At 30.8% G+C, this 27,181-nt stretch overlaps 2 protein-coding genes across 3 annotated transcripts; one reads left to right on the top strand and one right to left on the bottom strand.

The window, feature by feature from the left end:
* Window positions 1-1,946: 1,946 nt before the first annotated feature.
* Window positions 1,947-13,852, bottom strand: LOC111694957 (uncharacterized). Its single transcript, XM_023464045.1, has 11 exons — window positions 13,794-13,852; window positions 13,274-13,324; window positions 12,112-12,179; window positions 10,400-10,452; window positions 8,950-9,050; window positions 7,757-7,823; window positions 6,893-6,967; window positions 6,179-6,221; window positions 5,919-6,012; window positions 2,838-2,942; window positions 1,947-2,222 (listed from the first exon to the last, which is right to left on the bottom strand). Exons 1-11 carry the CDS (start codon window positions 13,841-13,843, stop codon window positions 1,997-1,999), a joined length of 933 nt encoding a protein of 310 aa, XP_023319813.1. The 5' UTR covers window positions 13,844-13,852; the 3' UTR covers window positions 1,947-1,996.
* A 4,741-nt stretch (window positions 13,853-18,593) lies between these two features.
* Window positions 18,594-26,106, top strand: LOC111694970 (uncharacterized). Of its 2 annotated transcripts, XM_023464070.1 has the most exons (9): window positions 18,594-18,714; window positions 19,174-19,297; window positions 20,177-20,260; window positions 20,826-20,852; window positions 21,728-21,769; window positions 23,347-23,501; window positions 23,532-23,955; window positions 25,881-25,906; window positions 25,966-26,106. In XM_023464070.1, the coding sequence occupies exons 1-9, from the start codon at window positions 18,682-18,684 to the stop codon at window positions 26,056-26,058; spliced, it is 1,008 nt and encodes a 335-aa protein (XP_023319838.1). In that variant the 5' UTR covers window positions 18,594-18,681; the 3' UTR covers window positions 26,059-26,106. The 2 variants fall into 2 exon arrangements, with proteins under 2 accessions (XP_023319838.1, XP_023319837.1); XM_023464069.1 differs by having other exon boundaries at window positions 18,595-18,714; window positions 23,347-23,955.
* Window positions 26,107-27,181: the final 1,075 nt, after the last annotated feature.

Raw genomic sequence — 27,181 nt, forward strand, 5'->3', positions numbered from 1 at the left:
ATAACTGTACATGTACAATGCACATAGTATCTGATATATAAAAATCTGTAACACTTACCATGCACGCCCAGAAATGTACACATGTTCAATGCACATAGTTTCTGATATGCACAGAACTGTACATGTACAATGCACATAGTATAATATATGCAGAGAACTGTACATGTACAATGCACATAGTATAAGGTATGTACAGAACTGTACATGTACAATACTAATAGTATCTGATGTATACAAAACAGTACACTTACAATGTACGCCCAGAACTGTACATGCATATTGTACAATGTGCAAATAGTAAATTTATAACTTACTCCGTACAGAATTTCTGGTAAGTTTAGGTTTGTATGCTAGATAACATAACTTTTGTGCAGCTTGCAGTACAATCTATTCAATGGCTGTACAAAGTTTTATTATTTTGAGTTGTGAATTAATTTATTTATATTGCTTCTTTATATGAGTTTTTATGTTATTTCTGTTCAGAAAGTTTTCAAGCTAATTTCTACAAATATATTTCATCCAGTATTATGTATTTAAACCCTATCCAGGGACAGGGGGGAGGGTACAGGGAGGCCTGTAATACTGTGGAAGAGGAAGACGACATCAACCCATTAAGTAAAACAGATCTGTGTACACTGCACAACTAGTATGTTTTTGTTCATTGGATTATCTAAAATCATGAATTACTTTTTCATGAAAAAGGTTGGTAAATAAAACAAAACACTTTACACTTCTTTCTCTCAAAGACTTAATCATTACCCGATCATATTGGAATTAACATCTGGGATGTTCGGATAATTAGAAGGATATTAGATTTGGTCAATCCTGTTCTGATTGACAGCTATTTGTCTCTTCAGGATGAAGCTGCAGTCTACGTGGAAAAAAACATTTACAAAGCTGAGGAAGGTCCAGAACTGGCTCAAACATTACAAGAATCTAACTAAAGGAAATTATCTTCTACATTTTAGATAGACAGATATGGGTTTCAGAGAGCATAGTCAACTCTTTAAATGAAGGATGACATAAAATTACAAGAATTTACTTAAAGGAAATTATCTTCTACATTTTAGATAGACAGATATGGGTTTCAGAGAGCATAGTCAACTCTTTAAATGAAGGATGACATAAAATTACAAGAATGTAATTAAATGAAATTATCAAATATTATTTATTAAAATTCGAGTTTAAAATTTTCTCTCAAATTTGATAAAATTATTTGTTTTTAATTGAAATTGTTAAAACTTTATAATTTGTAAAATAATTTATTTTACAAAATGTCAAAAATTATTTAAAGAAGAAAAATGTTATATTAAGACAATTAAATTAGCTGCAGTGGGAAAATTCTTATGGTAAAATAAAAACACTGCGGAAATTATTTCATATGACATCCTGAGATTTCATAGAGATTTGGCAACAATTAATCAAGTTTTCATCCGTAAAAACTCATAATTCATCTCCGCAATGTTATGTCAATTTTTTAACGTGAAGAAAACTGATTACTTGCCCCAAACTCTAATTTTCTTGTCCCTTTATCTTTATAACTTTATTTTCATTTTGCATTCCCCCACACATTTTTGGACTAATGCATAATGGTATAATATTTTTGTCGAAGTCCTGAACTGACAGTCTATATTTTTTTAGGGATTAGAAAATGAAAAATGTATACAAGTATTAATTGTTCGTTTGTAAGTGCAGATTCCAACTTGGTGAACAGTATGGACATTCGCAGTCCTTTAACTGCAAATAAATGAATATTTCCTCCGATTCTTAAAAATAAGGAAAAGGAAAGTTACAGTTTTATTGTTTACATTACATACTGGTAGTGGATTGTAAGTATGTAGTGTTAGTACTGAACCGACTTAAAGGCCACTAGGGAAAGGAGTACAGTACAGAAACATGCTTTAGACACAGCAAACCAAGACAGAAGATGAAATGAGAGATATAAATGTGATCTAAATACTCTTTATTAAACGTATTATGATTAAAGGTTGCAGTATTACAATGATACTTCTGAACCTTGTTTTACAATATAATTATATATTCCGAACCAAGCTTTTCTTAGTAGAGCAGGAACTATCCCAGGCATCTGAATAATATTCTCCGGTGTATACTGGGCTAGTTGGGCTGGATCCACTAGTACTAGATGGTTTTCTAATATTTCCGCTAGGTGTCTCCCTTCAGTACTGTCCAACATTGAATCATTCATTCTTAAAATCCCAGAGCTAAAAAAGAAATCTTTTAGGATTGGGGAATTCTGAGTCTAAATTCAATTTTAATGGACTGAAGACTTAATATTAAATTAACCCATGTCCAATTTAATACACATTAATGTTTATCTATAAGGTTTCCCCATATTTTATATTCTACATAAATATTTGCAGCCTAAATTTGCAATGAAATGTTAAAGTGATACCACAAATAAAACAATTAATATCTGATGAAAAAAATCAAGGGAAGTTAAAATCTGTAAAGGTTTAAAGAGAACTGGAGTGAATTGAACATGGCGTTCATTAAACGGTCACAGAAAGTACTTGATTAAGTGTATCTATACTGTACATGAGCATCAATTTTAATTTATAAACTTGAAAGAAGTTGCCTTTCCCCGGCTCAATGCTTTCATTTTTGTGACGCTAAACCCGGGGCCGAATTTAAAGAATTTGAATCGCGTCGCTGAACCGCCCAAAACAGGTTCCAACTGAGCGCCGGCTCAAATTTCGAAACACATAACAGAATTTCTAGTGGAACCAACCATGTTTGAACCACGTCTCAAATTTGAGAGGTGGCTCCAATTCTTTAAATTCGGCCTTCGGAGGAATATCTTCAATAAAATATCTCACCTAATTTGATGAACGAACTCTGGATGCATCTGAACTATAGTTTGAACCGGATCCTTCCAATCTATATTTGTGTTCACGTATTCATCAATACTAGCATCTAACAACCTATTTTAAAACAAAAACGTTAATATTGCTAAGATAAAAAATGTATTATTTACTCTCTTAAAATTAGAACCAGTTAATTTCCATTAATTCCAATTTTCCTGTGAGTAAATGACATTCCTTTGTAAAGAGCTGGTTTAAAAAATAAGTTTTTTAGATTACCGGGATTTAATGCAAATTGTTCCATACTAAAATACCATCTTTTTATAAATAAAGGAATAAATGTTAATTTATATTTTTTAAGGAAGTATTTCCGTATTTTTAAGTAATTCTCCAGAGTTTCATGTCTGATTTACAACCGCGCCATTGAAACCTCTCTAAAGCAAGATAAGATATAATTCCTTCCTTTTTTTTGTTGCATCGAAATCCGGAAGTTAGATTTAGAGAGAGTTCACGATAGGAAATTTTGAATTAAAAAATCTTGAATATCTTAATTCGTCTTGCTCAGCTAGATGACGGCTTAAGTTAAAGGGCACGCGTTGTTAATCGGGGATTATGCATTAGAATTTAATTTAATTTATGTTACTTTAAAGGAACTGTAAAGGAAAAATGAAAGGGGGTATATTAAAGGGACTGTAAATTAAAAATAAAAGGGGGTATAGGCTGAAACCTGAGAATCTGAGGAGTTGATTGAGACCTATAAGAATTCTATATAATGTTCCTGTCTCGAGAAATTGATATAAAACGGTGTCAAAATTATACCAAAACATATATATGTAAGATTTTGCCTAAGATTCGTAGTATTAAAGGGAGTAACCGGCTATGTAGTTTTGGGGTGGATACGTTTTCAGAATTAGTTTTTTTTTAATTATTAAATAACGACAACGAAAAATAAAGTAAAAATTATACAGTAATCTAATTAGATGGTTAGCAACATATTTCTCAAAAGAAATTTGTCAATAAATCAATGCTAAAATCGATTATTTCGTTTTCATTCAATAATTCTAGAAAATCTGCGAAAATCTTTGTGAATAATGAGAAACCAGAATAATGAGATAATAGAAACTAATAATTGAACAAGATTACTTATTTTCGATGATAAGATTAATTTTTATTTTCTCAACATGTTCCTATACATGACGTCTGTAGTTTATTGTAGAGCTTTCTTACATTTTATGTCGTCGTTATTTAATAATTAAAAAAAAAACTAATTCTGAAAACGTATACACCCTCAAAGTAGGAGTTTTGAACTTCGAATTTGCGCACAAACTCAGGATTTACAGATCTTTGTAAAGTTTAATATGTCTCAAATGAATACGAAAGAAGCTTTCCACAAAACTGCATAATAAGTTCAACTACCTTACATAGCCGGTCACTCCCTTTAAACAGATCATATTCAACAAATCTGAAAACGACAATATCCCAGAGGAGCCTGAGAAACTCAGGTTTGCTCCTATTATTATTTAAATTTAATAATTTTTCATTTTTAATTGCTTGCTATTGGAGGGAGTTCTGGTCACCTGATACAGACGTATATCTTAAGTTTTGGTATAATTTTCTCACAGTTTCATGTCAATTTCTCGAGACAGGATCGTTCAACTTCTCAGGTTTCAGCCTATACCCCCTTTCATTTTTCCTTTACAGTCCCTTTAAGGTGGTATTTTCTACCTCAAAACCACAGATATTAGAAAATAAAAAGTTTTCCTGATAAAAAATTTAAAAATTTGCATGGTTTACTTTTGTAATTCCAGGTTTATTGTGCACAAAGAAGGATGGTTTTATTTTTCTACAAATTTGAATAATAAAGTATTTTACTTTTACTTCCAGTTTCTAGAAACATTTGATGTCTTAGTGCAATATTCGGCTTTATATACACAATACACTTATTACAATACAGCTCGGGGACAATTTAATAATTTTATATACACAATACACTTAGTACAATACAGCTCTGGGACAATTTAATAATTTTATATACACAATACACTTAGTACAATACAGCTCGGGGACATTTTAATAATTTTATATACACACACAATACACTTAGTACAATACAGCTCGGGGACATTTTAAAAATTTTATATACACACAATACACTTAGTACAATACAGCTCGGGGACATTTTAATAATTTTATATACACAATACACTTAGTACAATACAGCTCGGGGACATTTTAATAATTTTATATACACACAATACACTTAGTACAATACAGCTCGGGGACATTTTAATAATTTTATATACACAATACACTTTATAGTACAATACAGCTCGGGGACAATTTAATAATTTTATATACACAATACACTTAGTACAATACAGCTCGGGGACATTTTAATAATTTTATATACACAATACACTTTATAGTACAATACAGCTCGGGGACAATTTAATAATTTTATATACACAATACACTTAGTAAAATACAGCTCAGGGACATTTTAATAATTTTATATACACAATACACTTTATAGTACAATACAGCTCGGGGACATTTTAATAATTTTATATACACACACAATACATTTAGTACAATACAGCTCGGGGACATTTTAATAATTTTATATACACACACAATACACATAGTACAATACAGCTCGGGGACATTTTAATGATTCTTGACTTTTTTGGGGGAGGGGGGAGGGGCGACAATATACATGAAAGTAATTTTTACACGATAAGATTTAGAATAATAAAAAATGTTAAATGCCCCAATTCTTGATGTTGTAAACGTATTGATCCATATTGAATCTTTTATGAAAGAATGCGATGCATGAGAACTTTTTAAATATTCCAAAGGAACTGATCGATAGATAGATAGATATATAGATAGATAGATAGATAGATAGATAGATAGATAGCCTTAATCGACTTAATCGACTTAATCGAGACTTATATCTTTGCATCTAATTTACATTTAGGGTTTTGCTAGATCGAAAAGTCTAATTTGGAATAATAATAACCATCAAGTTGCAAAGATAAAAGGAAATTGAGTTTAAGGCGATTGTTAAGCGACGTCTGACGCCCTGTGTCTTACCTAGCGGCAGCATTTGCCATTATAATTTCATATTCTTGAATTCCTGGTTCCTTGTAAACTGCACTTTCATACTTTAAGAAGCAGGATAGGTTACCTACATACAAACTTATTAATGGAAATGACTTATGACGAGTCTCTTAAAAAAAGTCCCTTAAGATCATTTTTTAAAACAGGGCATACTTCCATAATTCCATAGTTCATTCGATCCATTGACCAGTACTATTTTATTAGAAACAGAAATAGTTTTAATCGTTTCTTACCAGTAATTATAGCACCTTGTGGTAAGACAATTCCTCCTATTTCCTACAGAAAAAAACACAATTTTTTGATGCTATATAGACATTAGACAATTATTCTTAAAAATAATATTTTTTCAGTCAATTTTAATGGATAATTTACTTTAACTGCAAATTTTACTTAAAAGAAAAGAATATATCATTTATGTGTAATGTAAAAATTCTACTTTTAAATTGCAAATATTCTACTTTAAACATAAATATTCTACCTTGTAATGCAAATATTCTACTTTTAATTTAAATATTCTACTTTAAATGTAAATATTCTACTTTTTAAATATTCTACTTTAAATGTAAATATTCTACTTTTAATGTAAATATTCTACTTTTAATGTAAATATTCAACTTTTAATGTAAATATTCTACTTTTAATGTATATATTCTACTTTTAATGTAAATATTCTACTTTTAATGTAAATATTCAACTTTTAATGTAAATATTCTACTTTTAATGTAAATATTCTAGTTTTAATGTAAATATTCAACTTTTAATGTAAATATTCTACTTTTAATGTAAATATTCTATGTTTAAAGGGCCTGTAAGCGTAATTTAAAGTGACCTTTCATTTAAAGAGGGTCATCCCCGATTCTCAACGGTACCCCTCAAACCTCTGCATGGAGGATCACTTTAAAATACGCGTGCAGTCCCTTTATTGTAAATATTCTATCCTTAAATACCTTCAATGCAAAAATTTTACTCATATGATGAATTAGTTTCGGAGTTGGTTCCATTCCTAGTACATCAGAACCTATCTAGACACAAACATTCCTAGTACATCAGAACCTATCTAGACAAAAACATTCCTAGTACATCAGAACCTATCTAGACACAAACATTCCTAGTACATCAGAACCTATCTAGACACAAACATTCCTAGTACATCAGAACCTATCTAGACACAAACATTCCTAGTACATCAGAACCTATCTAGACACAAACATTCCTAGTACAACAGAACCTATCTAGACACAAACATTCCTAGTACATCAGAACCTATCTAGACACAAACAACTTTAGGAATTATAAATAGACTTCAATAAATAAAAATCATGGTGTTCTCATATTCTAGCAAAGGAAGTGAGTTTTTGTCACAAACTCTGATTTTCTTATCCCTATATCTTTGTATTTTAATGTCAGAGACCTTAGATATTTCAAACTATGAATTATTTGAGATCAAATAATGATAGTTTGAAATATCTAAGGTAAACACCATTAGGTTGCAAAGATTTAGCGATTTGAAAATCAGAATTTGTGGCTAATACTCAGTTCCTTTATAAATATTTTATTCTAATCTTTTGGTAAAGATTTTTTTCTTATGATTTTTGCTTTTAAATAATAAAAAAATTGGCTGTTCAAATTTATTTTAATTAGAGATTCGTTTAATGTCAGCAATCAATTTTTACGTTGAGAAGATAAATATTTCAAAGAAACTTCCTACAAACATTAAATTAACTATTTAACATTCCAGACAATTTGAAAGGTTCCAAAAATATAAGGATTAGAAAATTAGAGTTAGAGGCAAGTATTCAGTTTCTTTTTACCTCTAATTGGTTGATGTTAACTATCTCCTCTGGAAGTAAAGGATCAATCATAATGGCATTCAAATGTCTAGATATTATTGAAATAAAGGACTTGAGTTTTTGCCACAAACTCTGATTTTCTAATCCCTATATCTGTGCAACCTAATGTCCCAGACCTTTGATAGCTTAAAATATTAATCATAATTCATAGTACATCAAATGATAAAATTTGAAATATAACCGGTTTACACCATCAGGTTGCAAAGATGAAGGGATTAGAAAACGTGAGTTTGTGGCAAAAACCCAGTTCCTTTACAGAGTCCAAAATTAATAAATCGATAAAAAAAGAATAAAGATAGATAGATCATTGATACCATATTATATTATTATATATGATAGTAATATGCATTCAAGCTTCATCTTATTTGAAAATATTCCATCTCCAAGTTGAGTTACATAGTTTTAAATGCAGGTTAGACACTGAGAAGTCAGAATTTAGACAGGGAATAATAAAACTTTTAAAACAATTGTTCATGCTTTATACTTTTAAACTTTAAATTGTAAGGAGAACCGGACATAGCAACTTATACTTTTTCACGTGTAAAATAATGAAAAAAATCCAAACGTTTTTTGGGTCAAATGTAAAAAAAGTGATATTTAAATTTCCGAAAAGAAATATTATAATTCAATTTGTTCAATAAAATAGGAAACATTTTATTTCAAGTTGTATAGCTTTTTTCAAAACTAAAGATTTCTTAAAATAACCCGCTAATATGACAATCCTAAACACACCTTCCCACCAACCAAGGATTTAATTCAAGGAAAGTTATTTCAGAGGTGTATGCATCTTTTGTACTGCAGTGTACTGTCACTGGGCGGTAATGTAAACACAAGACGGATGTCGAAGCCTGACATGGGATCCATCTTTCACATAAATAATGAAATATTCTGGTCATAGGAAACTACTATGTGAATTATCAAAATTATCAAAATTCAATACTTTTAACCTCCTCGTATACTAAACGAACACTGTAGCATCTATTCTTGTTTAGAAATTCCGCCCAGAGAGAACTGGGTTCAATATGTACGCAGAGTATAAGCAACTGCAATTAACTTTCCTTGCATTATAACCTTGCCACCAACAATATCTAGCATTCTAAACAGGAATAAATAATATCCAATAGTTTCTAGCTTTAAATAGGTAATTAACTAACCTTCCGTAAAGAGGAAAAAGCGTATGAATATAAACAGAGTCTGCTCCTCCGATTAAAATAGCGCTGCGAACTACAGCTGCTTCGTAAAATGAAAACTCTATCTAGCAAAAACATTAAGATGGAATACGTCTTTAAGGGATTATATTAGTAATTTTAAGGGACTCTCCATTTCTAGAATCCGATTCACAGCGGAACCCTTCAAAAATATATTCATGGTTAACTTTTTCGACTTTGGTTTCTCTACAAACGTGACTTGCGAATTTCTTAATTCCGCAGAACCATTGGGGAGAAAATTATCAGAATTTAACACTTTTGAGGTAGGAAAAATGATAACATCTTCCACATTCTTTTTCAGCTTTAAATAGTGACATTGTGAATTAGGCAAACCCCTCTTTTAAATGGAATTCTTAAAAACATTCTTAAATTTTAGGAAAAGATATTAAATCCTGGATTTTAAAACTTAAAAATTAAAAATGAAATCAAAATTAAAAATTAAAGATTTAACCTAAGTTTGGGATGCTACTGGAAGGCACAAAAAACGCTACAGCCCTTTTTTGCGTTTATTTTCATTTAATAGATTGTCTTTCATTTTATTTTATTAATTATGCTTTATATCTTTTATCTTGTTTCCATTTTATGCTTTATGTCTTTTATTTTATTTCCATTTTATGCTTTATGTCTTTCATTTTATTTTATTAAATATGCTTTTGTGGAAGACGATGCCTGGCCGCGTTAAACTAGTTCCACAAGATTCAACAGAATGAGATAGAACGGATACGGGGCATCAGTACTGATATCATCTCTACAGTCTACACGTGCGATATCGATATTGACTCTAGTTCTGAACCCTCTAGTAATAAGTTATAAGAAATATATATACTGGAAGTTATTTATGCGTTTTATTAGAGTCTGACTCACGTCCTCTATACTTTATGTCTTTTATTTTATTTTCATTTTATGCTTTATGTCTTTTATTTTATTTCCATTTTATGCTTTATGTCTTTCATTTTATTTTATTAATTATGCTTTATGTCTTTTATTTTATTTCCATTTTATGCTTTTTGTCTTTTATTTTATTTCCATTTTATGCTTTATGTCTTTTATTTTATTTTGACTTTATGCTTTATGTCTTTTATTTTATTTTCATTTTATTTTTCATGTCTTTTATTTTATTTCCATTTTATGCTATGCTTTATGTCTTTTATTTTATTTTCATTTTATGCTTTATTACTTTCATTTTATTTTCATTTTATGCTCAAAGTCTTTCATTTTATTTTATTAATTATGCTTTATGTTTTTCATATAATTTATTTTTTATAATATTTTATACTTCTTTGAATGTAAATTTTAAATTAAAAAATCTATTTTGATTTGACAAAATCAAAATTTGACTGAACTCATCCGATACATACAGGATGTATTTCCTTGTAGTTTATTATACTATACTTACATCCTCAAGATGGAAGATATGAACAACTGTAGGAATCATCAGCTGATAACTTCCTTAAACATCTTTTTAATTCATAAATAAAGAAATTTTTGGTGTGTTTGGTTTCATTCGTCCGAAAGATAAAATGAAAATCAGTTAGGGCCGAATTTGATCAAATGGAGAGGTCGCTTAACTATACATGCCACTGGTTCAAATTCTGAATCAACGCTTCAAATCCTCATTCATTTTTATTTTAAAGATTTGAATTGGCGCGGCAGTAGCCCGGGTCAAGGATGTAATGGAAGGAAAGTTATTTCAGAAGTGAACACATCTTTTGTGTGAAGAGTTACTGTCTCTGGGCGGTAATGTAAACACAAGACGGATATCAAAGCCTGGCATGGGATCCATCTTTCACATACATAATCAATAAAATATTCTGGTCATAGGAAACTATTTTGTGAATTATCAAAATTATCAAAATGTAATGCTTTTAACCTCCTCGGATACTAAACGAATACTGATGTATCTATTCTTGTTTACAAATACCGCCCAAAGAGAACTGGTTTCATTATGTACGCAGAGTATACACGACCGCAATAAACTCTCCTTGCCCTAAATTCTTGGCCCGGGTAGGTATAGTTTTGCTTGACATAGCTCAAATGTATTAGACTGAGGCGGGATTTTTTTGTCAAATAAAGTGGAGATATTTTTTAGATCGAACCATATGAGCTGAGTAAAAAATATCAACTCGATCTTTAAATGTCAAAACTTGAATTTATGAATTTTATTTCAAATGTATCAAAAGAAATTGTGTCTTTGCCAGAGTAATTCAAATTTTCTAATCCCTAATCTCTTCAACATATATAGTGATGTAAACCTTTGATATTACAAACTTAGATTATTTATAGTTTGAATTATCTAAGGTCCACGAAATTGGGATTTGCTAAGATAAACTGATTAGAAAATCTGAGTTTGTATTACATCAGAAACGAAATATTTCCTCAATTCAAGCTTCGCAAGATCTACATCGACCATTTTTATTCTGAAAGTTTGATATTCACTATATATATATATATATAATTTAAGTTTATTAAACATTTTGCTGAAACTCCTGCCCTCAAGAGCCAGATCACTGAAACATTTTCAAGGCTGCAGGGTTGACCTTGAAGTGTCGCAACGCTTTGACTTTTATTTAACCTAACTAACTCATTTTTTTGTATTCCTAGCAATTTTAGAAGTTTTAGTACTACAAAGGGTAAATTTTACCTCATAAAACTTGAGAGTTTGCAGCCTTTGGATCCCTGTGTGCTGTGACAATAATGTGCGGGATTGAAAATAAAATCAGGTTTAGGGAAATGATGGATACAAGTAAAGATATAAAAATGTTGATCTTATTAGTCTAAATGTTAAAATTATTCAAAAACTCCCGGCCCTTGGCCCAGAAACCATGTCTCTCTTGTCCAAAACCTGAACTGAATTTAAATTTTGGGACAGGATTTTATTTTACAATAAAGTTTTATTGGTTAAACAATGTTTAAGGTTTATACCATGTTTCAACATCATTTTCAAATACATTTTCATGTTAATATATATTTGCCAGAACATAATTTCTACATCAGTCATTGTTCAAGTTATTAATGTAATTTTACATAATGGAAAAGTATTTTTTTTTGGCACGAAAATGATTTTACTTTTACTGGTGAAGCGAGATTTATAATAAAAAGATTTTTTTCCTGATTCATTGTTGAAATTATCAAATTTGTGAGAACTCATTTCTTCCAATATATCATCTGGGAAAACACTGTAAACAATAAATGAATAATTTAACAAAAATAAATAAAAACATAATAAAATTAATTCAAATTTTTATTTTAAAAAGTCAAGGCCAAAAAACCGTAGGATTTAATATGATACGCTTTGATATGTAAAGTTAAAAAATCAAGCGTCAAAGTATAAAGAAAAACTCTAAAGTTACTAAACCTCGAGTTATATTACACAAAGTTAAAAACATCGTCATCAAGTCGTTAATCCAAATCAAACATGGCCGCTATAAACCAAATATCAGGTGACTAAATCAAATACTAGATTCTATCTCATATCAGCAGTCTTAATCAAATACTAGCCGAATAGATCTAATATGAGCTGATTAGATAGGATATTAGATAATTAGATCTAATATCAGCTGACTAAATCTATTATTTACGGACTAGATATATTGTATCAGCTGACTAGACCTAATATCAGCTGACTTTAGATCCAATATCAGCAAACTCTGTCTAATATCAGCTGAACAGATCAAATATCAGCTGACTGGATCTTATATCAGCTGACCAGATCTTATTATCAGCTGGCTATCTTACGAAATTCATTATCAGATGACTAGATCTAATATTAACTTACTAAATCCATTATCAGCTGACTAGATCTAATATTAACTTACTAAATCCATTACCAACTGACTAGATTTTTTTATCCACTGACTAGATATAATATCAGCTGACTAGACCTAACATCAGCTAACTAGACTTAATATCAGCTGACTAGATCTAATATCAGCTGACTAGATCCAATATCAGCTAGTTATACCTAATATCAGCTGACTAAACCTAATATCAGCTGACTAGACCAAATATCAACTGACTAGATCTAATATCAGCTGACTATATCTAATATCAGCTGGCTAGATCTAATATCAGCTGACTATATCTAATATCAGCTGACTAGATCTAATATCAGCTGAATAGACCAAATGTAAATTGACTAGATCTAATATGAGCTGACTAGACCTATCACTGCAAACATATTTAAAGTACCAGGCCGACTTTTAAGCAACTACAGCAATTAATCAGCCACTTTCAGGTAGACCCGATCTAAGATCAGCTGTTGTGTGTTTACCTATGAATGGAAAGAAGCCTGTCTACTCTTTTATATGTTTCCATCAGTAACCTACGGTATAAATATAATCTGTAAGTTCAAGTCCCAAGGTAGAGATATATTTTGTGCTAGATGTAATCTCAGCATTCATTATTTCTGTCAGATTTATAATTAATGAGAAAACTAAAGAAACTAGGAAGAGTAGATAGATAAATAAATAGAAAAATACAGTAATAAACCTAGAAATTGATTAAACCTATGACAAGATAGTAAATCTATCGGATCCTGAGTTTGTACTTTTAAAGGGACAGTAAGCGTAATTTTAAGTGAATCCCCATTCATGCAAAGATGACAATGCATGATTCACAGCAGTATACCCTTAACAGCTTTTTATAATCAAGTATGAATTAGATATCAATTTTAATAATTTTGAAAACTGATTGTTCACGATTGTGGGTTCTCTACAAAAGTGCCACCTTTGCATGAAGGGTCACTTTAAATTACGCTGAAAGTCCCTTTAAAGGAACAAAAGATCCATTACATGATCAACGTAGACCACCGTAGAGGAGTATAAAGTAAGGTTAAACGCATCTTAATCTGAAAAATGTCGAGAATTTAGGGTTTAACGCAAATCGAACTAATGCAAGTTGCATATATAGACATGTTCTAAATCATAATAAATATGTTGATACATGTATCATGTACAGAGTGATAACAAGAAAACTCTGGAATAGGAAATTCACTTTTAGACTCAAGTTATGAACAATTAACATGAGGCAAGGCAATAGTGCAGTGCAGTGTAAACTAACCAATTCACTTGATAATTGATTTAATAACTTACTAGTAAAGCAATTTGCTTCGTAACAACATCAAATGCACTTCAGAATAGTTTTAGTGTCGTCTTCTTATTCTACAGTTTTCTGGTTATCACTGTATATACAAATATATCTATACGTACCTATATGCTTGAAACAAAATACATTTTGGGGGGGGAGGGCGGCAAAGGGGTGATCAGGGGAGGTTAAAGCTCAATAAGAAAGAGAGGTAAATTACAATTTGATAACTCCTATTTTTAATTCTGTTTCCAAGAGTGTAATATATCCTACTTTTACTTCCTGCAATCATATCTGTTACAGCATTCTTTTTATAGTTTATAAAAAGATTTCTTAACTTTACTTTGGCAATATTTTTCCTTAAAGGGACTGTAAACGTAATTTCACGTGACTCCAATGTATAGAGCTGTGTCCTCGATTTAAAACAGTACCCGGTCTAAACCTTTGATTGACCAAGGACGTCAGACTAATACTAATTATTCTATCAAAACACTTGTAATTGTTAAACACTTTGTTAGCAAGCTATTTAAATGTTTATATTAAAGAAATAGTAATTTTACTTTCTAGAAGTCGCAAAATGTTGTTTAAAAAAAAAATTAAAAAATTTGAAAACCTATTTGGAAGTAAAATATTCCAAGGTTTAAAGGACCGGGTACCGTAAATCAGGCATTAAGCGATCTTTGAATAAATTGTCATTTGAAATTACGCTCACAGTCCCTTGAAGTTTTATACGAAAGGATATGAACTCCGGATTTTTCTAAATTTTAAGATTAAAAATGTACGTCTCGATCTTTTTGTTACTGTAGCGCTCTCAGGACGCGAATAATTGTGTAAACAGCAACCTAAAATCTTAATTCTAAAAAAATGTAAAATATTTCTCAAATACGAATTTATGTACTTTTTGGAATTTTTCTCAACCAGAAATATACTTTTCCGGAGTTTGTTTCTGAGCTGAGGAACCTCCGGCCCCTGTAACTTCAAACTTATTGCTTTAAAATTAACATTTTTTCTTCAGTAAATCCTTCTTTTATTGCTTGCCAATTTTGTTTTAATCTCTATTTTTTTAACGACAATTTTACAATGTAGATATATATCTATATAAATATATATATATAAATATGTATATTATATATATATATATAATATACATATTTATATAAAGTAGTAATCTTCCTTATCTATTAATCTGTCTCAAATGTTGACTGGGGAACTGGTAGAATTTAGCTTGGTTTAATATATTAGGTTAAGTGGGATAAATTTCATAGAGAACGTTTAGCTTCCAGGCAGAGCTGGGTTCCCAAGCTAGTATTTATATATTTCTGAAAGCCATGGCTTGGATTAGCTTGGTTTTGTTTCTTTGTGACCGGCATCATTTATTAGTCTTTACAATATTTATTTTAAAACAGGAAAGCAGCATTCTACAGTGAGTCCCATAAAACTGTGGAATAGGAGGACGACATTTAGCTGCAATCATAACTCGAGTTTTAACAGACGTCTTCCTGTTTCACACGTTTATGGGTCCCACTGTACCTGCAAATTAAAAACAATTCCAAGTCGTTTGCATTGAAGTCTTGTATGTCTATACTCATAACTCCACTTATATTACGCACCTCGATCTGACCCTTTAGTAAAAGTAAATTCAACTTAAAGTCTGACCGCGTCAACCTTGTTGCACCGGCTAGTCCTATTGAGTGTCTGCTTTATTTACCCAATGTCCGGGCGATACAGTACAAACTAGGACCGGAAAGGTTGACCCGGACCCGAATTGAAGATGTATTGAGAAAATGATGATGTTTTTAATATCTAGTATGTAACCATGTAACTGGATAAATTTTGTAAATTCTTCCTTGGGTTTCAAATCAAAAGAACCAGTAGAGGTTGCATATAACTAGACAGAATTCATGCAACATTACTGGTTGGACTTTGTGATCTCGCAGCTCCTCTAGTTTGGATTTTAAGCATAAGTATGAAACAAGCGAATTAATTCTGCTACATATTAGAATTAGAAAACATTTTTATTCTTCTCAATAGCTCTTCAATAAGAATAGTTTTGTTTAAAAACATTTAAGATTTCAATCTCATATGCAATTTAGTTTGACCTACCTTCGTTCTAGTTTGCACTTTGCAGTGATACATATATAGAATATTTGATGAACTCTGTATTTTCAACTAGTAAATGTTTATATTTTACTGTAATCATTAGTTGTAATAATATGGAATCATACACTATATATATACTGGATTAACAAACAGTTACTACTAAATATAATACAAAAAATTTCAGATTTAAAAAAACATATATCCCACATTTAAAAAAATGATCGAGTACCTATTTATAAAAAAGCCCTATATGTGATGTTTGAAAAAATGTTTAAGAAAAGATTATGGGAGGAAGGATGATACCTTGAAATAACAAGTGTACAAAATAATTGTAAATATTTAAAATTAATCTTTTTACGTTCTCGGATAGATAAACCTCGGGAAAACAACTCTCTTAATTATTAAGTTTCTCTTAGCTGTTTCATTAATTATCCACGTCCACTCAGTCAAAGTAAATAAATCACTTTGCCACTCAGTACAGTGTTTTCCGATAAACTTTGTTAAAAATTGTTAAATGTCGTCTTTGAAATTAAAAAGATTCAAGAAAAATTGTAATAAAAAATTGTACTTGTACTACAAAAAGTGTTTATTTTAATTTATTTATAGTTAATTTTAGTGTCACGAGATGATTCATACCGCGCACTGTCCGATTTGCTGTTTATAGTATGTACATTATGTATACACTGCATAGTGAACAACCGCTTCAGGTACCAAGTCGGGTCCTGCACTTCAAATGACCCAGAGCTCGTTATTTTCTAATTTGTGCAGACATATTACTAAGAAAAAGCATATCATTTTTATCATGGGAAATTAATGTCCCTTTGATTAGAAAAAAATTGGGTCCATATATACACCCCAATCCCAATGACAAGATATTTCTAAAAATAAAAAGATAAGATCAGTTTTGTTATTCAAATCTCTTTAAAATCAAGAATTGTGTTTACAGTTTTATTTGCAATAACAGTTTAACAGACTTGTTGCAACTTTTAGTACAAAAATTGCACAAATAATAAATAATATAGTATATCTACAGAAAAGTTTACTTTATTGATGAAAACATGGGTTTAAAAGAAAACAATTGTTAATATTGTTGATAACAAAAACTGAGTGATAATTGAAATTTAGGTGTTCTGTTTTTTATGTGTTTTCAAGTGTGCTGTGTTTTGATTTTAGGTGTTTTAAAATCCCAAAATATGTGAAAGAGGAATGTGAAACATCGGAAAAAATAAAGAGAATCCGCAAAATCTTTGTATAAATAATTTCACAAAATTTTTGAATCTTTAGTCGTATATTTGTTCCTTAAAAATCATAAAAATTTTTCAATTTTCAATGCTTTTAAGAAAAGATTAAATTAAATTTTTATAAATTATATCGGTTGAGAACTTGAGATTAAAATCTTCAATATAAAATCTCATCTTCAAATATTTTCCTTTAACTTTAGAGTTATTTTTCTCAAATGTTAAAATTCAAAATAATGTTTTCTTTTTAAACTTGTAATTCTTAAAATCATGATCCGTCACCTCTAGGGCCATGGCAGGTCCTGCACACAATATTTTCTCATTTGGTTCTGACGTATCAAAGTCTATTGTTAGTCAACAATATGATATTTTTCCAGTTTTGTGAACTCATTGCTCGTTTTATATACTAGAATAAGAAAAGTTAATTGGTTACATACAAGAAATTTTAAAATTCTTTTCTCTTCTCAATACCTCTTCAAAAAAAGGACTTAAATGTTTAAAAATATGTCAGATTTTAAACTACATGAAAGAAATTGAGTCTTTGGTCACAAACTCAAGTTTTCCAATCCATATATGTTTGAGACCTAATGATATAAACCTTTAATATTTCAAACAATTAGATTATTTCATCTAACAGAATTCGATCATTTATATCAAATAACCAATACGGTCCCAAATGTTGATTGATTGATATTAAGGGCAAATATTAACCATGTTATTGTCGTAAACAAATGGAAGAAACGATGTAAAATTTATATTGTATACAGCAAGGGAGGGTTGATTTTTCTGTATATCATAATTTATCTTATTGATTACTGATATTTACATCTGTTTACGTCCGAAATTTCTGAAGTGTAGTATACGTACACAAAAAACGTGCCTAAGTTCTCACAATAACACATAAAGTGTATTTTTAAGCACTAAAATGTAATCTCAACCCCGATCCCAATTTGGATCAGAAATAGAATTATATGGACCCTAATTAGATAATTTAAAATTAAGAAAATTCAAAGAAATTTAAAACATTTTTGTTCTTCTCAATACCTCTTGAGAAAGAGGAGTTATGATTAAAAATATGTAAGATTTTAAACTATGTGTTTACTATGTTTTTGAATGTAAATCATGAAACAAAAATGAGAAATCCAACAGTTTCACTTTCCTTGATTAACAAACATGTGACCGAGATTTTGAATTGATTTTGTTTCCTTAAAGGATCATTAATCAGACTCAGTTTACGTTCAGTTCTCTGCAGACAGACATGTTTATTAAACTAGCACTAGTTGCTTCTTTTGTAAGTTTTGCAAATTCACAAATAAAAATGTGCACTCGTTTTTAAAACGGACAAAATGTTTAAAATAAAAATTCATCATTAATTGGGTAAATGGGTTCGTAAACGAGGCCTCACTGACTTTAAATACCGACCGGGTTAATATAACTGTAAGCATAATTTCAAGTGACTCTCCTTGCAAAGATAGTAATGTCTGATTCACAACTGTACCCTAAAAGGTTTGTCTGGTCAATCACAAATAAGATATCCGTGTTTATAATCTTAAATACTAAATATTTTCAATTGTGGTTTCTGTTCAAAATTGACATTTGTATTTGTACTGCAATAAAACATATGAATGATCAGGAGTAAACAGTTTTAAACCAATAAAAACTACAGTATCTTCCACATTATTGATCATGTAAAGGCTTCAAGGGTACCGTTGTGAATCGGACAATGCCATATCCCTTTTACAATGTTTAGGTTCTGTTAACTGAAGGTTTGCCTAAAAAGCTCCCTGTGATAAATATCCATCTATACCTGGGAAAAGATGGAGATGTGAAAACTGCCACCTCAACAGACCAATCATTGGATAAAATACCTTCAGGAAAATTTTATAATTTTAATTTAAATAATAATATGTTAAATTTAACGGCCCAATAATATTCTTCTCACTGGAAACTATGGTTTATTTTTAAAAAACCGAACCAACCTTGGAGCAATTAGAGGAATTTGTATATTATACACTCTGACTAGTAGGCAAAACGGAACAGCAAACCATATGAATCATCCCCTTCTAGTCCTACAATGAGACCCTTAAAAATGTGGAATAGGAAGACGACTGTAAGACTCAAGAACAGTGTACAGTGTATAGTGTACACAGTCCCATTTCACATTTGGGTAGATTTTGAATGTACTGGTAAAATTTGTTGCTTTATACCAACATTAAATACACAAATAAACATTTCGTCTTCCTATTCCACACCTTCATGGGTCTCACTCTACGTAAGAAAACGGTACTTAAGCATGGTTTCGTGGCAAAATATTGAACATTCGGGGGGCCCTGGGGGTGCAGTCTTTGGTACTTTATACTTGCTAACAGTAAAGAAATCTTCTACATGACCTCTATGACCACGATGTCTTCCATGACCGATCTTGATTAACTCATCACTCAATTCGCATAACTCCTTGTTTGTATCTGACTCTCAGAATATAAAATTACAGGGATACCCACAAAGAATGAGACTTCAGAGACGACTAATTTTTCTTATATTCATGCATCCCTTTTTTCTTTACCAAACCATTTAATAAATTATTGACAGGACATGACCTCTATGAGACCTATATGAGACCTTTATGACCTCCAGGTTATATCGAAGGCGGAAAACCAAATCTAACATTCAAATCGTCTTTTTAGTCTCATCATTTTGTGGGTAACTCTGAATATATCAATAAAATCATATTTGACATTATATTATATATATAGGTGAAAATAGAGCTTCATGTCTTGGTATAGAATGTAGTTCTTCTCCAAACAGAGCAGCTAGCACCATGGAATTAGTCTGCTGCGGTGAGCTCACAATTATATATGTAGACATTTTTCTAAAAACAGAAAACCAGATTACAGAAAACAATAGAATTCAATTTCGTCTTCTTTCATTAATTTTCAAGGTCTAAATGTTGCATTATCCATGCCGGTACAATGCAAACTTTATATGTATTCAGTCGTACTGTCCAGCCAGGCTACCCAGTGTAGCGTCGACCCAGCACGTTTTATGCAACAGATGTAGCCTGGCAAAATCACAGCGAAGAATTTAGATAAAATATGTGCACCAAACATCTTTAAAAGCATATTAATTACATAAGATAACAAATAACAAAAGATGCCACATCTAAAAATAAAAAAAAGAAGACGATAATCATTCCTCCGTTTTCTGGTTATCACTGTACTGATATTTAAACATGTTGCGCATTTTTACAGTTCTTCAATCCCCACAGCTAGAAATAGAAGAGTATTTCTGTATTTTAAAGTTTTTCCACATTTAAAAGTACAATTATCCAATTCTAAGCTCTCCAAGTTGTGATGGTAAACTTGATAATTAATTTCACATTTAATATTATATTTATATCTATAGGATATATTGATAATCAATCAACACCAGGTAAACAAATAAACAAATAAACAAATAAACAAATAAACAAATAAACAAATAAACAAATAAACAAATAAACAAATAAACAGATAAACAAATAAACAAATAAACAAATAAACAAATAAAAAAATAAACAAATAAACAAATAAATAAATAAACAAATAAACAAATAAACAAATAAACAAATAAACAATAAACAAATAAACAAATAAACAAATAAACAAATAAACAAATAAACAAATAAATAAATAAACATATAAACAAATAAACAAATAAACAAATAAACAAATGAACAAATGAACAAATGAGCAAATAAAAAAATAAACAAATAAACAAATGAACAAATAAACAAATAAACAAATAAACAAATAAACATATAAACAAATAAAAAAAATAAACAAATAAACAAATAAACAAATAAACAAATAAACAAATAAACAAATAAACAAATAAACAAATATACAAATAAACAAATAAACAAATAAACAAATAAACAAATATACAAATAAACAAATATACCTTTAACTTTAATCTGATAAGAAAATGTCGTTATTCTGACTCTAAATTTTTTTTTGTGAATAAAATTTCGCAAAAACTTGCTTACATAATACATCTTGAATTAAAAAGTTTAGCGAGAAAGTAAATTTGGTTTAAAGCATTGTAGAATTATTATCAATTAAACTCGAAATTAAAGGGAGAGATCGGCTTTGTAACAAATTTGAACTAGACGTTTCAATATTTTAGTTTACTATAAAGCGTAAAATCATTTGTAATTTTTCATCAGTTGTTTTTCTCTACAATACTGCATTCTCAGTTCCAATATATTACATAGCCGGTCTCTCCCTTTAATACTATTTTGACATATTATTAAACTGAACTATTAGAACCGGAACGAGAGTTCGGAGGAGACTATTCAGATGATTCAGGTTTAGAGTTTTATTCAAAACTAGCAGAAGTACACGGCGTTGCCTGTGCCCATCACTAGTGAAATGCTTTCCATTGGTTTGTTTTTGGATAATTTTTTGCCTATATTAATTTTCTTTCAGGGTCCAAATGTGGCATAGTTTAAAAAAAGTTTCTTTCTTCAAAATTGTTTATTTTTAACATGTGCTTTTTTCCGTTTGCCAAATGTTGACTCTGGCAAACAATAAAGGCAAAAACGAACCAAAAAATGGGCGCCATAACAAACTTCTGAAATTCAAACTCCTGAAAGGCAAACTCCTGAAAGACAAACTCCTGAAAAGACTAACTCCTGAAAGGCATACTCCTGACGAGAGAAACTCCTGAAAGGCAAACTCCTGAACATATAAACTTATGAAATACAAACAAAAATTTGCTTTAACGGTGAATCAAATTTTAGTAAATGTTTCACAATTAATATTTAATCTAGTTGTCTCGTGTAAATTATCAAATTCAAATCTAAATATTTTCTATTCTAATTACGCAAAGTTATCTTTTAGTGCCTACAGTGGGGTTCTCAGCACTACGGCTTGCTGCTTCATTAAAAATAATTTTGACCTTAATTGTCATCAATTCATGCTTGGTATGCGTTCCAGCCAGAGTAATTATTACATTCTTCTCATTGTTTGTAGCCTAGCAGTACGGACTTTACATCGTATTGTAATACTTTGCTGCATGAAGCATGTTTCATTACTAAAGTTTGTAAATTTTTTATAGAAAATTTGCGGGTTTTTTTCTCATAAAGTTTTTGAATTTTATCACATTTTATTCTGAGAAAAATTTTATATTTTCAGGAGTTTGTTTCTTCAGGAGATTTTCCCGTCAGGAGTTTGTCTTGTCACGAGTTTGTCTTTCAGTAGTTTGAATTTCAAGAGTTTGTTTTTCAGGAGTTTGAATTTCATGAGTTTGTCATTCAGGAGTTTGAATTTGAGTAATGGAGCAGTTGCCCACACATATGTAGGACGATGGTTTACAAATCTATATATTTAAAATTAGGGACAATGATCGAGTCAATTAGGTCCAATAATATTCTATAAAATATTTGAGCAGGAGGTTCAGCATATCACAAAAAAGTACTTAAATTCTGTTTTGACCCGATCATTGATCTCTAACAACTTACTGTGCACAACTTGCAATTGCCTGGTTAGATAAAAATGTTCTAGTAAAGCCAATAAATAAAAGGAGAATACACCAAAAGGTCTTTAAAAATCTAATAGAAGTTTTGACAGTAAATTCAATCCAGGCATGTAGGTAGATGTTAGGTACTTTCCTAAAGGTATTTTTCCAAGGGGAAACTTCCCAAATTTGCAATTTTCTAATTAAACGGCAACTTCCCAAGTCTGTCCTGCAGCAGCCCAGAAGGCCTAACTTGATCTCTGGGAAGTTGCCGATTGGGAAATTACATTTTTGGGAAGTTGCCAATTGGGAAATTGTCACCTGTTTTCGTTTAATTTTCCATAAATTGATTCTTAATAAAGAAAATTAACTAAGATCAATTCCATTTGAAGATTTTGTGGATCATATGTTTTCTATTTATACATAGGTAGTTCTGAAAACAATGGTGATGCTAAGAAGAATATGAACAACAGAAGTTCTGCCAATGATGAACCAGGTATGAATGAAGAAGCAATGGATAAAACTTCTGCCAATGATTCACCAGCAATGAATGAAGAAGCAACGGATAAAACTTCTGCCAATGATGCACCAGCAATGAATGAAGAAGATATGGATGCACAAGGAACGCATGAAGAAGCAATGGATAAAACATCTGCCAATGATGCACCAGCAATGAATGAAGAAGTAATGGATAAAACTTCTGCCAATGATGCACCACCAATGAATAAAGAAGTAATGGATAAAACTTCTGCCAATGATGCACCAGCAATGAATGAAGAAGATATGGATAAAACGTCTGCCAATGATTCAACAGCAATGAATGAAGAAAGTAACAACGGAGGATATCATTCAGACATGAAAGATGAAAGTGTAATGGAAAATGAGAAAGACGAAAACATCTCGGAAAGGACTGGGTCTGATGTGAAAGGTGATGGTATGACTCATATGAGCGAGGATGCCAGTTCTGCTGAGAAGCCTAGAGGTTCTGTTGAGAAAAATAGAGGCGTTGATACAGAGATGGTTCACGATGAGAAAGGTGAGTTTCTAACTCAAGAACCTTAATTTGATTCACCGACATAGAGTCAAATACCATAGGGTCTAACGACAAAGGTAAAAAACGCAAGCAAGAGTAAAATGACCGACGGTAAAACAACATAGGGTGTAATGCGACAAAGGGTCAACATTCCATAAGTTTAAGATGTGTGCACTGTGTAACAATTGGGTTTGTCATTTTCTCTTTCTCTCACGCCCTTTTTTGGGTACTAGAAGTGCCTCTGCATAGAGGAGGTCTTTCCCTGCGGAAAGCTATAGAATTGTATTGTTTTTAGAATGTTACAAAGGAATTGAGTCTTTGCAACAAACTCTGATTCTCTATCCCTTTATCTTTGCAAACCCAATGTCGTAGACCTTGATATTTCAATATTTTAAAGTATTAATTCTGTTAGATCAAACAATCTGAGTGAAATAACAAAGGTCCACACCATCAAGTTGCAAAAATTTAGGGATTATTTGACTTTGTGACAAAGACCTAATTTCTTTCTATAATTTTATATTAAAAAAAGATGTCCTGATTTATTACACTACAGACAAATGCTACTAAGTAATTATTCCCAGATACGCCCCTAAACAGGGGCAGATTTGACGTGGAACAGGTAGTAAATGAAGATGAACAAAGCTATTCATTAAAATCCATTAATACTAGATTAGATAAATTCTTTCTAAAATATCATATTAAATAAAAAGTGTGAACCTGGTAACATCTGATACTATTAAAGAATCAGGAAAAGGGGGCAAAGAAAGAAGTTTTCTCCTTTTGTTAGAATTATCTGTGATAAGTTGTATTTGGAACATACTGGGAATTGAGTTCTTATTCTACCCTCGTGGTCTAGATTTTTCTTCTCTTTTTCTTGCTCCGCTAAACGGAAATTACAATCCGATGTAACTTTGTTTTGTTGAACTTTTCATGTATCCAATATACTTTCCCTCTTTCTAACCTTCCAACCATCTTGCATACTCTTTCTCTTTTATTCAACCATTTTCTTTCTTCTTTCATTCCAACCATTCTTCTTTTTTTCCCCTTTTAACCTTCATTCCTTCTTCTTTCAATCATTCAATCTTTCAACCCACCTTACAACCCACTTTACAACCCATCTTACAAACAACCTTCCAACCCACCTTACAACCCACTTTACAACCCATCTTACAACCAACCTTTCAACCCATCTTACAACCAACCTTCCAACCCATCTTCCAAACAACCTTCCAACCCATCTTATAACCAACCTTCCAACCCATCTTACAACCAACCTTCCAACCCACTTTACAACCCATCTTACAACCAACCTTCCAATCCACCTTACAACCCACCTTACAACCCACTTTACAACCCATTTTACAACCAACCTTCCAACCCATCTTATAACCAACCTTCCAACCCATCTTACAACCAACCTTCCAACCCATCTTCCAACCAACCTTCCAACCCATCTTACAACCAACCTTCCAACCCACCTTACGACCCACCTTACAACCTACCTTCCAACCCATCTTACAACCAACCTTCCAACCCACCTTACAACCCACCTTCCAACCCACCCTACAACCTACCTTCCGTCATACCAACCTTTATACCGAGCTATTACTAAACCTCCCTTCATTGACCTTTTTGCCTTACAAACAATTTGTCAATTTGTGTCAAAAAGTGTTTCAGATTTAAAGCAGGTGCATATGGGTTGTTATCCATTCTCCACAAATGTTTCTCGTTTTATCCAATATCCATCATTGATTAAACCCAGATTTACCGTTCAAAGGAGGATAAAAAGAAAAAAGTGATATTTTTATTTCATTCCTATTTTGGATATTTTAACAATGAATTAATGTTTGTATGTGACTAATGTTAACAACAACAAAATCAAATAAACTTTAAACAAAATGATGCTTTTATAACTGTCAATATTTCAGTGGCGGCCCGTCTGGAAATGTCTAAGGTAGGTTTATTTTAAATAATTTTTTGTTTTTAAAATGAAATTTTTAATTTTGTGTTTAGGGTGAGAAAGCGGCATTGTGTGAAGGAATCGTGTGTACTGGCGAAAACAGACCAAATAAATACATCTCTAGTATCTGCTGTTTAAATAAATAAATACATCTATAGTATCTGCTGTTTAAATAAATAAATACATCTCTAGTATCTGCTGTTTAAATAAATAAATACATCTATAGTATCTGCTGTTTAAACAAATAAATACATCTATAGTATCTGCTGTTTAAATAAATAAATACATCTCTAGTATCTGCTGTTTAAATAAATAAATACATCTCTAGTATCTGCTGTTAAAACTAATAAATACATCTATAGTATCTGCTGTTTAGATAAATAAATACATCTCTAGTATCTGCTGTTGAAACAAATAAATAAATTTTGATATCATGTCCATCTGTTATTCAAAGGGACTGTTCACTTAATTTTAACTGACCTCCGCTTCCAGTAATTCGAGTGTTCGCAAAAAATTGATTTTTTTACGATCCGAGCTGAATCTTGAAACTTTTTGTATTTATATGGACGCTACGTTCTTCAGCATGAGTCGTTTTTACCAATTTTCTCCTTAAAGACGCAACAGATAGAAGTAAGATTAGTAGCGATCAAAAGTGCCTATTTTTCACCGTAAGCCTTTCATTTTTTGCAAACACTCCCTTTAAAGTGATGCATGCCAAATTGACAACTGCAGTACCTCATGAAGATATATTGCCATGTAAAAAAGAGGAAAAACTGCCTAGTTTCTGCTTCAATATATATCTGCAAGTATATTTCATAGAGAAACCGCAATCAAAACCAATAAATTTTCTGATGAAATAATTTTAATTTCTTCATCTTTTTTGTTTGGTTAAAATTTTAAAGGTATCGGTCACTTGAAACTATTAATATTTGAAACTATCAATATTTGAAACTATCAATATTTGAAACTATCAATATTAGAAACTATCAATATTTGAAACTATCAATATTTGAAACTATAAAAAATACCCAATATGTGCATCTCAAACATTGCGCAATTGTACACCAAAAACATTGCAAAAGTTGCGCTTTAGCATTCTTGCGAAATAAAGTGATTTTTTGCCACAAACCCTGATTTTCTAATCTATTCATCTTTGAAAACCCAATGTCGTAGACCTTAGATATTTTAAACTATGAATTCTTTTGGATTAAATAACCTATTTCTTAATTATCAAAGGTTGGCACCATCAGGTTTCAAAGATATTGGGAT

This window comes from Eurytemora carolleeae, unplaced genomic scaffold (genome assembly GCF_000591075.1).
Source record: "Eurytemora carolleeae unplaced genomic scaffold, Eaff_2.0 scaffold66, whole genome shotgun sequence".
Classification (NCBI taxonomy): Eukaryota; Metazoa; Arthropoda; class Copepoda; order Calanoida; family Temoridae; genus Eurytemora; species Eurytemora carolleeae.